The sequence below is a fragment of the Oryza glaberrima genome, chromosome 11 (genome assembly GCF_000147395.1).
Source record: "Oryza glaberrima chromosome 11, OglaRS2, whole genome shotgun sequence".
Lineage (NCBI taxonomy): Eukaryota > Viridiplantae > Streptophyta > Magnoliopsida > Poales > Poaceae > Oryza > Oryza glaberrima.
Window position 1 is genome coordinate 20,188,742 of NC_068336.1, and position 14,361 is coordinate 20,203,102.

Below are 14,361 nucleotides of genomic sequence, written 5' to 3' on the forward strand. Positions count from 1 at the left end.
GAACCTAACTCCCTTCGTCACATAAAAAGATGAATCTAGCATAAGATGTAACATATTCTAGTACTATGAAACTAAACAGATGATATATGTTTAGATTCGTGGTATTAAGATTTGTCACATTTGATATATGTATAGATTCATCGTACTAGAATATGTCAAATTCAATTCTACATTTATTTTTTATAGAATGAAGGGAGTATGTTGGATTTTTACTTGAGAGAGAGAGAGAGAGATGACATTGCTACGAGCAAGAGCACCAAGCCACAAACCCCATCAAAGCGAAACCAATGAATGTTTGTGTCACGCACGCATCCACCGATCCATCCATCCAGCCCTCCCGGCCCCGCCCATCTCGCCAAAATCGCGCGCCGCTTCCCCTCCTTTTCCCCCAAACCCGCGACCCCCTCTCCTCTTCCCCCTCGCGCGACGACTCTTCCGAAGCACACCCCCGCCGCCGCCCGCCTCCTCCTCCTCCCCTCCATCCCCCCCAACATCCGGTGGTGACTCCGACGAGGAAGCGCCCCAAGAAGCGAGGTGAGGTCGGAGGGAGGGAGGGAGGAAGCAGGGACCGGCTCGCTCGCTCGCTCGCTTCCGCCCCCAAACTTAAACCCTAGGGCCCCCGCACTTCACCTGCTCATCGGCTCGAATCTTGCCGCGCTCGGGTGTGGGGGCCGGGAAGATCCGGGTCTTCTCTTTTCGGGGGATTGGAGATGGTGAGTTTCTTGGGTTGGGTGTTCTTCAATCTCGCCCGCATTGTTTCCTCGTTCGACGCGGGGAGGGTTTCTTGGCTGATTCTTTCTCCTCCCTTTTTTGTGTTCTTTGTGGGGGGCACAAGTCTTCGGACATCAGGAAATGGTTCATGAAGGCGCAGGACAAGAATGGTGGCGCAGCGAAGCCGGCTGGGACGACGGCGTTGGCGAAGAAGCCCGTGCTCAGCATTCCGGAGAAGCCGTCGGCGGCGCCATCTATGGTACAATGCCAATCCTTTTGCTTGTGCCCTTTTGAATTCTTCCTGCTGTACATGTTCCCTTTTGTTGAGGAATTTCTATGTAATCTGTTGTATGGTGAATTGGCTTAGCAGATCAATTATTGCTAACAATAGACAATTTTTATGTAACCTGGGAGTTTCTTGTGGCCAATAGTCTCACCATATGATGATGATATCATGTGCCTGTTCATACTCCTCCTGCTGATTAAATCTGGGCATTATTTTGTGCAAATGTTTGATGATATCCCTGGCATTTACAAACTACAAAGAATGTACAATGGTGGATTTAGTTTTTGGCGTAGAATATGTAGGCGATAAAAGTGATGAATTATCTTCAGTATGTCATGTTCCATTGCGCATCATGAATCTAATACAATAACGTGTAACAGGGTACTCTGCTCTGATCCTAAGTTTATTGTACTGCTGCATTAGCCTCTGTTAGTTTGGCTACAAACTTACTGCAGTCTGCAAATTATACACTGCTTCCATTACCTTAATTGTTTGATACATCATGGTTTCCTGCTGTTGAGTAATTTAATTACTGGATCATCCAGGCGGCTTGTGATCAAGATTGTTCAGCTAGAAGGAAGACTAGCAAGTACTTTGCATCCAAAACAGAAAAGGAGGAAGACACCAGTGCAGGAAAAGGTACCGGGAGAGGTTTGCCTAAAAGAAAACTTCAGAAAGTCAGTGATGAGCTTGAGGATGACATGAAGCCTTTGCCAGCAAAGGAAGTCCATAAAGAAGAAGAAGATGATGATGACGACGACTTTGTGGCACCTTCAAAAAGGAAAACTCCGGTGAAGCCGCCACCATCAAAGAAGTTGAAGGGTGCATCTACTGCTGAAGCTCATGGAAAGACTGGTCTTGATGATGATAACGAGGACAAGATGGATGAAGACGCTAAGACCCCTTCCAAGGCATCTGGAAGTGGAAGGGGAAGGGGAAGGGGGAGAGGGAGGGGAGGAAGAGGAGCAGGAGCAGCCCATGGAAAGACAATTGGTCTTGATGACGACGGTGAGGAGGATAAGATGGATGAAGATGCCAAGACCCCTTCCAAAGCAGCTGGAAGGGGAAGGGGAGGAGCCTCTGGGGGAAGAGGGAGAGGAGGGGGTGGGAGAGGCTTCATGAACTTTGGTGAAAGGAAGGATCCTCCTCACAAAGGGGAGAAGGTAGCTTATTCCTTCTTGTTATAATTTGCCAGAAAACTCAATCCTAAACTTGTTATTCGTGTTCTGTAGGAAGTCCCGGAGGGTGCCCCTGACTGTTTAACTGGTTTGACATTTGTCATAAGTGGCACTCTTGACAGGTGCTTTCTATTGTCTTCATTTCTTCATATTTTAATTTGTTTTATGTTCATGTAAATGGTGGATGGTCGGTGCACCATTAATATCCTCAAATTTCCTGATTGAAACAATGCCGCGAATAAGCTATCATAAGTTTATATACACTTGCAGTCTTGAACGTGAGGAGGCAACTGATCTAATCAAGCGTTATGGAGGCCGTGTGACCGGCTCTATTAGCAAAAAGACGGTATGAAATAATAGTATGATACTTGCATTGGTAATGTTTTTTAGCCTATAGTTTGCTTACATCGCTTATTTGACAGAATTACCTATTGGCTGATGAAGACGTTGGTGGAGTGAAATCAAATAAAGCGAAAGAACTAGGGTATCATTTGCTCTTTTCACTCAAGAAAACTATATTTTCTTAATTGTCATTTCTAACACATGACTGTACTTGTTTGCAGCGTCCCATTCCTAACTGAAGATGGTTTATTTGATATGATTCGGAAATCAAAGCCTGCAAAGGCTACTGTGGCAAAACATCAAAGCGACAAAAATTCAGAAAAGCAGCAAAAATCACCAATGAAGAGTTCTCCAGTTAAAGTTGAAAGAAGAGGTAACTGAAAGCGTAAAAATGCTTCTTAGTTGTATAGCGCATGCACAATCCTGCTTAGCATAACCTAACTATTAGATACTTGTATTCTCAAAGTTGCATGAATTTGAGACATGATTCTAGTGTTCATTGTGTCTTTTACCCATTGTAGATGCTAGCTTTATCCAGCGATTGTTGTATCCATTGCTGACATCATCTGATGACTAAGTTTTATTTGATTTATTTGTTTGATATTAACATTTCGCAGGTTGTTTATGCTTACATATATCTTGATTTTCCAATTTTCAGATGGTAATCAAATTACCACAGGCAAAAATATTTCACCAAAGAGTAATAAAGGAAGTGCCTCCATTGACAACCAAAAGGTCAACATTGTTGACCGTGGTTCTTTGCAATGGACTGAAAAGTATCGGCCCAAAGTTCCAAATGACATAGTTGGGAACCAATCAATGGTTAGTGCTTCTGCTTTCAGTTAAGCTGGTCACATACATCTATGCACAATTACTTAGTATGAACTTATACATGCAGGTTAAACAGCTTCATGATTGGTTGAAAAGTTGGGAGGACCAATTCCTTCATTCTGGCCAGAAGGGTAAGGGAAAGAAGCAGGCTGATAGTGGAGTTAAAAAGGCTGTGTTGTTGAGTGGACCTCCAGGTATTGGTAAGACCACAACTGCTAAAGTTGTCAGTCAGATGCTTGGATTGCAGGCTATTGAGGTAATTCTGCTGTTTTGCATACTTTGCAACCTTCCAGGCAACTCTTTGTTTCTTACTCAACTATTGAGGCATAAATGCAATGACTAATGTTCATAACAGGTTAATGCAAGTGATAGCCGTGGTAAGGCAGACTCTAAGATTGAGAAAGGTGTTGGGGGCAGTACATCAAATTCTATCAAAGAGCTTATTAGTAATGCAACTCTGAATTATAGTAACAACCGGTCAGTATTACATGAAGTTTCATCAACCTTTTTGGACCTTTGGTTTTATCTTGTATATAAATTTGGCAAGAATTTTGACAGATTAAAACGACCCAAGGCTGTACTAGTCATGGATGAAGTTGATGGTATGTCTGCTGGAGATCGTGGTGGTGTTGCTGATCTTATTGCTAGCATTAAGATGTCCAAGATTCCTATAATTTGCATTTGCAATGACCGTTATAGCCAGAAATTGAAGAGCCTTGTAAATTACTGCTTGCTACTCAACTTCAGAAAACCAACCAAGCAACAGGTTATCTGTTGACCTCTGGACATATTCTCAATTTCTTGCAATTTTTAGGCAGTTACGATACAGTTGCATGCAGCAACTTATTTAGGGGTAATATAAGTCCTATTTGTTTGTCAATCTGAAGTTAAACAATGGCTATCCCCAAGATCACTCAAATACTCTCGTACGTACAGCAGATTTCACAGCCAACATAGCTTTTCACGCACAAATGTATTCCTGATTGCATAGAAACCTTCTTTATAGGCAGGAATTCTTGCTGTTCTAAGTAGCACATTTATTTCTTATTTTAATTTTTCCATCTCCTTACATCGTATATATTGTAGACTGTTACATGGAAGGGTAAGCATTATTACTCTTGGTGCTCGTGACCCAAAAGTTGTAATATAGGGTTGGTTTTAACTTCTGTGTTTAACAGATGGGTAAGAGGTTGATGGAAATTGCCAAGAAGGAAGGTCTTCAAGCTCAAGAGGTGTGTTTAGAGTTCTCTGCTTCTAAACTTCCATCAAAAGTTTTGGGAAAAAGAAAAGAAAACACAACAAAAATAAAAGCAAAACCATTTATAGTTCCTTTTCTCTTCTTTTCTTGTCATTACCTTTTCTCCATGTTACTAATATATGGTTTCCTCATCTGCTAGAATGCAATGGAAGAACTTGCAGAAAGAGTACACGGGGATATTCGCATGGCTCTTAACCATTTGCAATATATAAGCCTCTCCCAGTCCGTGGTCAAATATGATGATATAAGACAGCGACTTAATAGTAGCACAAAAGATGAAGATATTTCCCCCTTCACGGCTGTTGACAAGTATGTGCATTGATTATACTTTTTATAAATTCTATTCAATTGTCCTCTATTTCCTCATCAGTATTTCTAGATATTTTTATGTTCTTATTGACTGACATGCAATAATTTCTTAGTGTATAAATGTGAATTATGTGAATTTTTGTATTCCAATCTTGTATTGATTATATTAATATTTTCTGTCAAATTGTACATCCAAGTTTCATTGTATTTCTACTTTGTTATCCATTGATAAGGCGCACGGCAAATATTCAATTGCTAGTTTCATTCATTGATAAACAAAAGAGAAAGCTTGTAGATATACTTGGTAACTTCTCCATATATTTGTTTATTTTAATGGATTTTTTTTGACATGGCTTTCAGAGGGGCTAAAAAAGTAATTTCTTACTCTATACTCATATTTTATTTACCTGGAAGTTGTAGCTATTTTGGCTCTTTTGAACTGTTAATGTTCATGCTGTCTACCGATTTTTATCTGAATGATGTGTTTTGCTCAAGTGCATACGCTCTGCTATTGAACCAGCTGTTTCTGGATCTATAATTTGTGGATTTTTGGATGACTTTATAATTTGCAATGCAAGAGTTGGGTTGTATTTTTCCCGCTATTTTAAATTCATAATAGATATTGATTCAACTTTCAGGCTGTTTGGTTTTAATGGTGGGAGACTACGGATGGATGAGAGAATTGATTTGAGCATGAGCGATCCTGATTTAGTCCCTCTGATTATCCAGGTAGGGGACACTGATGGTGCAAATCTGTTTTTGTTTATTTTTCTGTAGAATTCTTGTGGGTCCTGTGTCCTGAGATATTTTCTGCTATGAATTGTTTCCCGATACTTTTTGTATTAAAAGTAGCTCATCAGGCTTGCAACTTGGTTTTTCCTTCATTTTTGAATGAGCATCACAGCCTTCTCATATCATTGACATGTATCTTGCTAGTGGGTTCTGTAGTTGCAACAGCTGAAGCGCCATTATTTGTTGCAATGCTATTTATGTTCTCTTAGTACCAAGCAATCGTTATATAGTTTGTGGGCCAGGTAACTTGATCATTACTTTTTTGTTGGTTGATACATAGGCATGCACACTCCCTACTGAATGCGATATCCCAACTTTTCCTCTAATGGCACCCCATTCTTTTTGAAAGCTGGGATGCTAGCCATCTATAATCTATGCATAAATACTAGCTATTATGGTAAGTAAATTCCAGATGTGTTGCATTGGTGTTTGGCCCAATTTTTTGCTGTGTAAAAATATGCGCTTTATTATGATCTTTTTCAATTGTTATGGTCATTTGTAGCATGTTACTTCATGTAACTGTTTTCAATCACTTCTGTTTGGTCCTTAACTGTGTGATTAAGCTTGCATATTAACACATGCCTGGTATAGGAAAACTATATCAATTATCGGCCTATCACTGTTGGGAAGGATGACAGTGGAGTTAAAAGAATGAATTTTCTTGCTCGTGCTGCTGAATCTATAGCGGACGCTGATATTGTTAATGTACAAATAAGAAGATATCGACAGTGGCAATTGTCCCAAGCTGCTTGTTTGTCTTCATCTATAGTTCCGTAAGTATATGGTGGTTATTATCTGCTGTAATCGATTTAATTCAAATGTCTCACTGATCCACTAATCTATTTCACATCTTACAGTGCTGCTTTGATGCATGGGAATAGAGAGATCCTTGAAGCAGTAAAGCTCAAACCTTATCATCAATTACTTTTTTTGTTTAGTTTATTTTTGGTAATTCTGGCTCATTGAATTGGATAATAAATCTGTAGGGTGAGCGGAACTTCAATAGGTTTGGTGGATGGTTGGGAAAGTACTCGACCACAAATAAAAACATAAGGCTACTGGAAGATGCCCATAGTCATATTCTTGCCTCCCAGCAAGCAAATTTGGACAGGTGGATATACTTTTACATATTCTACAAATTTATCCTTTCTGGCATTCCATGGATTCTGTTTTTACTCTTCACATGTATGATGCATCGTGTATCAGGTTGTAAAGCAAGGTGATTGATTGTTTTCTTCTCTTGTTTTATTCTGTCACAAGCAGCATCTTAAATATCTGACTAGCTATATAAATTTGCCAAACAAACCCAAGCTTTTTTTTAGTTTGGTAAGGATTTGAATATTGTTACATCTTTGGGTTGATATGATCTTAAATTTTTTTTTATCATAGTATTAAGTGTACGGTACTGAGTTAACTAGCCAAGCTGACTTCCATTGTGCTTATAAATCTGAATGGATTTAGGCCAGTTCATGGTTTCACATAGATTTTCATGTTATTATCTGAATAAAAATGTTTTGTGTATTAGTCCTAAATCGTAATTCCAAACCCTAAGGATAATCAGCTCATCAGTGAATCGGCTAATTAGTTTAGCACTTGGAAGTTGGAACTTAATCAAATAACATGGAATTCCAGCATGATATACCTTAATACCTCCATCTATGCTCAAGAAGACAGGCACTAAATTTCCATTAAATTTCTTTCAATGGCTGGCAACATATTAATTGATGGACATGTCATGCTTGTTTCCTGATGTTACTATGTTTGAAAATCATGGTTTTCTTAACAGTGAGCAAATTAAACAAGCCTTACTTTTCTTAACTTGCCTGAATCAGTCAATAAGCCAAGGAAAATCACCATTGGTTTTTGAACTTTGTTTTAGCAACATTGAATAAAAACCCATGCCTTTTCAAGATGTTGTGGTCCACATGAGTACAATCTGATCTTTAAGATGATTTTCGATGGTTTATCATGAGATAATCCAATCTTATATTGTTGAGAACTGCAGGGAGTCATTGAGGCTGGATTACCTCACTCTTCTCTTGAGACAATTGACTGATCCACTGAAGACAATGCCCAAGGTATATGTAGATGTGATCTATTAATTAACTCCTTGTTTTGTTCTATGACATTATACTTGAATGTTTCATGATGAGGATAATGACTTGGACACTGGCATTTTAGAAATTTATCTTAATACCTCTAAATGCATTAGTGGACTAGCCATCTTCTGGAGTATTCTGAAGTAAGGAGTCTCTTCAATTTCATTTGCTGAAAAAAAAAATCTGCAGGAGAGCGTCCATACCTTGACTTGTGTACACGGCTCATCAATTCTGAGTTTTAACATACTGTTATCTTGCCTTTATGTAATAGTATTACCAGTCTTCTTACAATAATTCCCTGTTAAGAATCTTTACCTGAGCTATCTGCTGGTTATCTTATATTTGTAAAATCACAGGATGAAGCTGTGCAAAAAGTGGTGGAGTTTATGGATACCTACTCTTTAAGCCAGGAAGACTTTGACACAATTGTTGAATTATCAAAATTTAAGGTTGGTAGTTATTCTAATAGAAGCCCTATGTTTGTGCCATCTATTTTATGTTCATTATTAATCTCTTTGAATGGTTTTATACTTATTACAATATGTAATGTGCTACTGCTAGGTTTGCCCCCTTGTGTTTGAAAATACTTACTCTAGATGGTAGGTTCTAGGTTGCATGCAAAGTTGCAAACTGTATATTTCACTACACTACTGATGGCATTTCAATTGATTTCGGGAATGCAAAAGCTCATTTGCTATAAGTTCTTATTGTGCAATGCAATTTTTTGAGAACCAAATTGAAATTTATAAACATGTGATCGTGTAGATATGAAATCAGAGAACAAACATTTTCCAAAGTACTGAAAGGGAGTGTTTGCCTGTGAATCTTTAGTGCCACAATGGTTGCATCTCTTGACTGTTTGTCTATACTCAACTCCCTGCTTGATATATTTTTTCTAGAAGCATTAATGCATGAATCTTTTAGCTGAGTAAACTTGCTGACTTGGTTGTCATGATTAGTAATGCCTTGTCATTATACTTCCAATGGTGTTTCTGAATACATATTTTGTTCTGTAGGGTCATCCAAATCCTATGGATGGTATTCAACCAGCTGTTAAAAGTGCCTTAACAAAAGCATACAAACAAGGAAGTAGTTCTCGTGTTGTTCGAGCAGCAGATCTAGTAAATATCCCAGGCATGAAAAAGCCATTAAAGAAACGAGTGGCAGCAATCCTTGAGCCAGTGGGAGAGAGTTTGCCTGAAGAAAATGGAGTAGCGTCATCTGAAGGCGATGAAGAGGATTCCTCTGATGCTGAAAATAATGGTAAGTTTTTCTTTTTCAGCAAATGAAATGACTATCACATAGGAGGCTATAGCTGTGTTTTGCAAAAATTGAAATAATGGAGTACTTTCTCCGTTTTACAATGTAAGTCATTCCAGCATTTCCCACATTCATATCGATGTTAATGAATCTAGACATATGTATCTATCTAGATTCATTAACATCAACATGAATATGGGAAATGCTAGAATGACTTACATTGTGAAACGGAGGGAATACATCGGATGAGGACATGTGTGAAACGAAGGGAAACAGAAGTTGATAAGTGAGCATTTGTAAATCTGGACTAGTTTTGTTTCATACTGGGAAAACTGTGTTACAGTAACATTTCATACTGCCATATCATCTTCATATACATTTGTGCTTTTATTCTCAATCTTTAGTTATGCAACTTAGGCCTATGTTTGTCAGCTGTTGTGCTAGTAGTGTTTGGCATAACAATGCCATGTCATGTCAATTATATTAGCTTCAGCCCAATTTTCATTAGGACATTTAAATCGATAATTTGTATTCAGTGTATGTTTTGTTTGACCAACCTGCTTTGTTTATTTCTTTCAGATGAACTGGTGCCTGGTGACACAAAACCAAAACTGGACCTGCAGAGTGATAAGAAGAAAGGTTCTCGTACTTTGACTAGTTGGATTCTCCACCAGTCTTACCTTCTGCTATTTACGGTCGGGCCTGACTCTTTGGTAATTTTGGTTTTATATCCAGGGATCCAAGTGCAGCTCGACCTGAAGAGCAATGGCAATGGCTTGAACTCGAAGAAGATGCCGGCTGGTAGATCAAAAGCTTCTGGCTCTGCTGGGAAGGCTGCTGGAGGCTCAGGTGGGAAGAGGAAGAGGTAAACGTCCGCCGGCCGCCGTCATTTAGTCGGTGGTGAATCTACATGAACATCCTCTGATATTCTGGGGCAGAATGCGGTTCAATTTTTCTTGCTTGTACATAAGTCCCAATCATCTTTGTAGGCAGTAGTAGGCAATTGGTATCTGCTCCAGATATTTTGTTTCCTCCCACTTGTATGAGCTTCATTTCGATCTACTGGCATTTGGCCAGCTTTCAGCTTTGCAAGACAACGTCCATTATTGTTGGCTTCCGTTCAATGAAATTGTGTCATGTTTGTTGTCCTTTTGATATCCTGTTGCATTCATCTCCCAAATCTGCCGTAGGGTGACACATTAAAACTGCATGATTCTATAAACCTGTAATTCCATCTTTTCTAGTTCTATGAATCAGGATAACTTAGCACTATGAATTTGGATAACCTGCCTATCTAATTTGTACTAGAAATGTCCTATTCAATCATACGTTCTTATATTTTAGGATGAAGGGAGTAGTATTTTCAACACAACATAAATATATTATTAAAATATATTCAATGCTAGGTTTAATAAAATTAATTTAATATTTTAGATGTTGCTAAATTTTTATATAAACTAGAAAAATGTTGCGTTGCAACAGGTGAATGCTATTTTAATATTATTATTGTTATATGGTTTAATTATGGTAAATTTATTGTGGGAATTTGCTTGGATTTTTCTTTTGGAAAATCAGCGAGTCCGACATTCATTCAAGTTAGCATGCGGAGTTTGTTAAAAGAGATTTCTTATATGAATTCTTTTGTGTTTACAAAAGCAAATGAGCTTAAAATCCAACTCAAACACAAATATGTATTTTCAAAAACGAATGACCTTAAAAACCGACTCAAACACGGATGACGTATCAAAATATTGGTAAAAATATCTTCAATTTTTATAATAAGTAGTGATTTGATCAAACTCGGAAAAAAAATCAAATGACTTATATGATATAAATAAAACAGATAAAATATTTATTAGGCCCACGAACCGAACGAATTCGATGCCAGGCAACAAAGAGTTCCTGGCCGGCCTACATAAACTCTGTATTAGGTACTTTCCGAGCTGATAAGTGATTTTTTTATAAAAAGATATATAGGAAAATTACTTTAAAAAACAGTATTCAATCTACTTTTCAAGTTTATTTAAGCTAATAGTTAATTTATTACTCCATCCATTTCAATGTTTTTAAAAATATAACAACATTTCCAACAGAAAACATATTATCAAGATATATTTAATGAAACTAATTTTGTGTTATAGATTTAAATTATTCTATAAAATAGTCAAATATAAAGAGGTTTAATTAAAAAATAAATAAAATGACTTATAATATGAAATGGAAGAAACATGCTCTAATGAGCCATTATGTTTTCCGTGCGTAGAGGTATGGACCCGAACCTTACTGCCGAAGGGAAGAATCATTTCCTGCTAGTAGAAAATCAGGCTAGAGATAGAAAAGAGAGAGACGTTTCCTGCTAACTAAAAATTCAATCATCGTCGTGCTTACTGCGTACTGCTGAGGAAGGTTTGGATATGATTATGCTTGGTGCAAAATGCTTTGCTTATTAAAAAATTCAATCAATTAATTAGTAGTAGGAGGTAATATGAGATAAAATATGCCAGATAATCACGATGCATATAATCTGAATTTCAGTTAATTCATCAAGCACGTGGGAATTGATTTGTTTTAATATAAACCAGATTAGTTAACAGTATGGTAAATAAACCTCATGTTTCTACTTCGTTTGGAGCATTTCGTATTTGACATAACACAAAACATATTTTTAAGCGCCACAAAGAGTCAGCTACCAGGTATCGAACTGTTTTTTTTTTCCGATTTTACAAGAATATATCAAATTTGATGATATTGCAAAAATATAACCGTGTCACCGAATCACCTAGCGACACCTGGTGTTGCCGAAGGGCCAAATTGGACCAAATTCCCATTTGTTATCGCCTACGTCCTCCGTCCCATAAAAAACCAATCTAGGTGGGAATGTGACACCAGCTAGGATAACAAATCCAAATTCATTGTTCTAGGTGGTTTCACATCCTTACCTATGATAACGAATCCTCTAGGTGGTTTCGCATTCCCACCTAAGTTGGTTTTTTTGGGAAGGAAGGCAATAGGTGAAAACAGCCATGCATTTTGTGACTTTACCTTCGCTTTGTCCGTGCTTGGTGCAGTGGCTCATAGCCCAAGGCAATGTCCCCAATTAAATAAGCTACATCACACAGTGTCGCGCGATGAAATGGTGTCATCATGTAAATTGACAACACAAATATATTTTTATTTGAATTTCATATATTCCCACAAGATAATATATATATATATATATATATATATATATTTAAAAATTTAATTCCCAAGTATTTTCCTTAGATCAATCATATTTTCAAATATTGAGATATACATTTATTTTAGTATCTACAAATGCAATTATATTTCTAATTAAGAAACTAAGAAATTGTATTTTTCTATTACTGCACATTTATTGTTCCTTAAAATGATTGATGAGATGCACATATTTACATGTTATCATCTTTATTTTAGTTTATTTCCTTGGCAAGTCATCAATCTGAAACATAAGACATCAATATTCTTGACATAAACAACAGGCAGTTTTAAGATATGACAAGGATGAGGATGTGCATCATTATAGTAATATTTAGTCTTGTCCATATGTAGGCATCATCAATCTGAAACATAAGACATCAATATTCTTGACATAAACAATATGCAGTTTTAAGATATGACAAGGACGAGGATGTGCATTATAATAGTAATATTTAGTCTTGTCCTTATGTTGCTATCATCAGGTAACCACATGAGTTCTATATATTAGTATTTTATTCTCTTTTGAATCCTTGATTAATTTTATACTAACCGATTGTGTTCATAGAAATGGTGATGTCGGCAATGATAATGGATGATGGAAGGACAATTGACACCCCATTCTATTACAAGACACACTTCAAAATGCATTGTGACGATATTATCAATACATGCGTCCGACTATGCATGAACCTAGATTCTTCATTTCCTCGTACCACGGTTACATCTGTTATGCTATAATGGCATATAATGTGAATGCAAGTTTTTCCTAAGAGCTACTAGAAACTAAACTAGCAGGCATGTGTTTTATGAATCTAAGTATTTTTTATTTTGGTGCCTATGTACATATGGTGGTGTGAGTGTGACATGCATGTATTACTATTGTCCAAATATCTATTTTACTCTTCACATCTAAACTAGTCGGTATAACTCTCCAAAATTATCCTCCTTCAATATCGAGCATGGTTTCATGGTTAGATTGATAGTATAAATATAGTTAGCTTCCAACAAACTAAAAGTGCAAAAAAAATATTTGATATCTAAAATTCTATGGAGTGCATTTCTCGTGAGAGTTTGGGAAGGTGCCTACAAAAATTGATCTCCTACTAATATCTAAATATCTACCATCAGTACATTTTACAACATCTGGTGCCTACTATTCACGTAAGGATTGATCACATAGAAACATGCATATGGCAATCAATCAAAGGAGAAGGATTGATCGCATAGAAACATGCACATGGCAATCAACCAAAGGAGAAGGAAGTATCATATAAGCATGCACTAGCTCCCACTCTTCATTACGATCCACAACACCTACAATCTATTCTTATCCATTCTCAATACGGTCATCACACTCTTCACTACAATCCACAACACCTACCAATCTATTCTAATCCATTCTCAATACGGTCACCCATACTTCGATGATTGGCATGTTTCTTGGCAACAATTTTATGCTCACTATATTTGCAAAGTACCAAATGAATTATGAAAATTATTGGGAAAATAAATATCATCATTGCCAAAAAAAACTATTTTAGAATTAGTTGTTGGTTACTTGATAAAAAAACAACTAATTAGCCAACAAGCTGACTCAAATTTGCGCATGCATTTTTATGCACACTATGGACCAATTGGTCTATGAAATGGTCTCTCGGCACTAATAAGCAATATATGTTGCAATGAACATTTTTATATAAGGTGCATGCATCGTACTGAAAGAGAGCATGCAAATTTATATGTAAGTGTGGAAGTCAACAATAGGCACTGACCGGTTGCTTGAAGAATAATCTGTATGCCAATCGAGAACAGTGCTCTGGGTATAAAGGATTTGGCCATGTTTGAGAAATCTTTTTGGTTAAAGTTGGAAGTCAATTGAAGTGAATAGAAGGGGATGCCGTGCCGTGGACGATGACAGGGTGGAACCTATGGAATTTCATGACATCTTTAATTGAACAGTGACACATATGGTGGGAGACGGTAAACATATAGACTTCTGGAGAGGGAACTGGCTACCGACTAGGAGTAGAAACATGCACATCGCAATCAACCAAAGAGAAGGAAACATCATATAAC

The 14,361-nt window shown here is 37.2% G+C and overlaps 1 protein-coding gene across 1 annotated transcript; it reads left to right on the forward strand.

Moving 5' to 3' along the window:
• Positions 1–381: 381 nt before the first annotated feature.
• Positions 382–10,221, forward strand: LOC127754501 (replication factor C subunit 1). Its single transcript, XM_052280059.1, has 22 exons — positions 382–713; positions 836–970; positions 1,543–2,160; positions 2,230–2,297; positions 2,446–2,521; positions 2,598–2,659; positions 2,739–2,890; positions 3,176–3,339; positions 3,416–3,604; positions 3,704–3,825; positions 3,907–4,114; positions 4,527–4,580; positions 4,746–4,915; positions 5,554–5,644; positions 6,299–6,480; positions 6,565–6,604; positions 6,694–6,818; positions 7,713–7,785; positions 8,163–8,255; positions 8,823–9,069; positions 9,646–9,705; positions 9,802–10,221. Exons 1-22 carry the CDS (start codon positions 711–713, stop codon positions 9,933–9,935), a joined length of 3,066 nt encoding a protein of 1,021 aa, XP_052136019.1. The 5' UTR covers positions 382–710; the 3' UTR covers positions 9,936–10,221.
• The last annotated feature ends 4,140 nt before the right edge of the window (positions 10,222–14,361 follow it).

What these genes read in the sequence shown, in the direction of transcription:
- LOC127754501 (XM_052280059.1), top strand. An exon ending in CTCCTCACAAAGGGGAGAAG is followed by an intron (nt 2,161 to 2,229) that starts GTAGCTTATTCC and finishes CGTGTTCTGTAG; the next exon opens with GAAGTCCCGGAGGGTGCCCC. An exon ending in TTGAATTATCAAAATTTAAG is followed by an intron (nt 8,256 to 8,822) that starts GTTGGTAGTTAT and finishes TTTGTTCTGTAG; the next exon opens with GGTCATCCAAATCCTATGGA.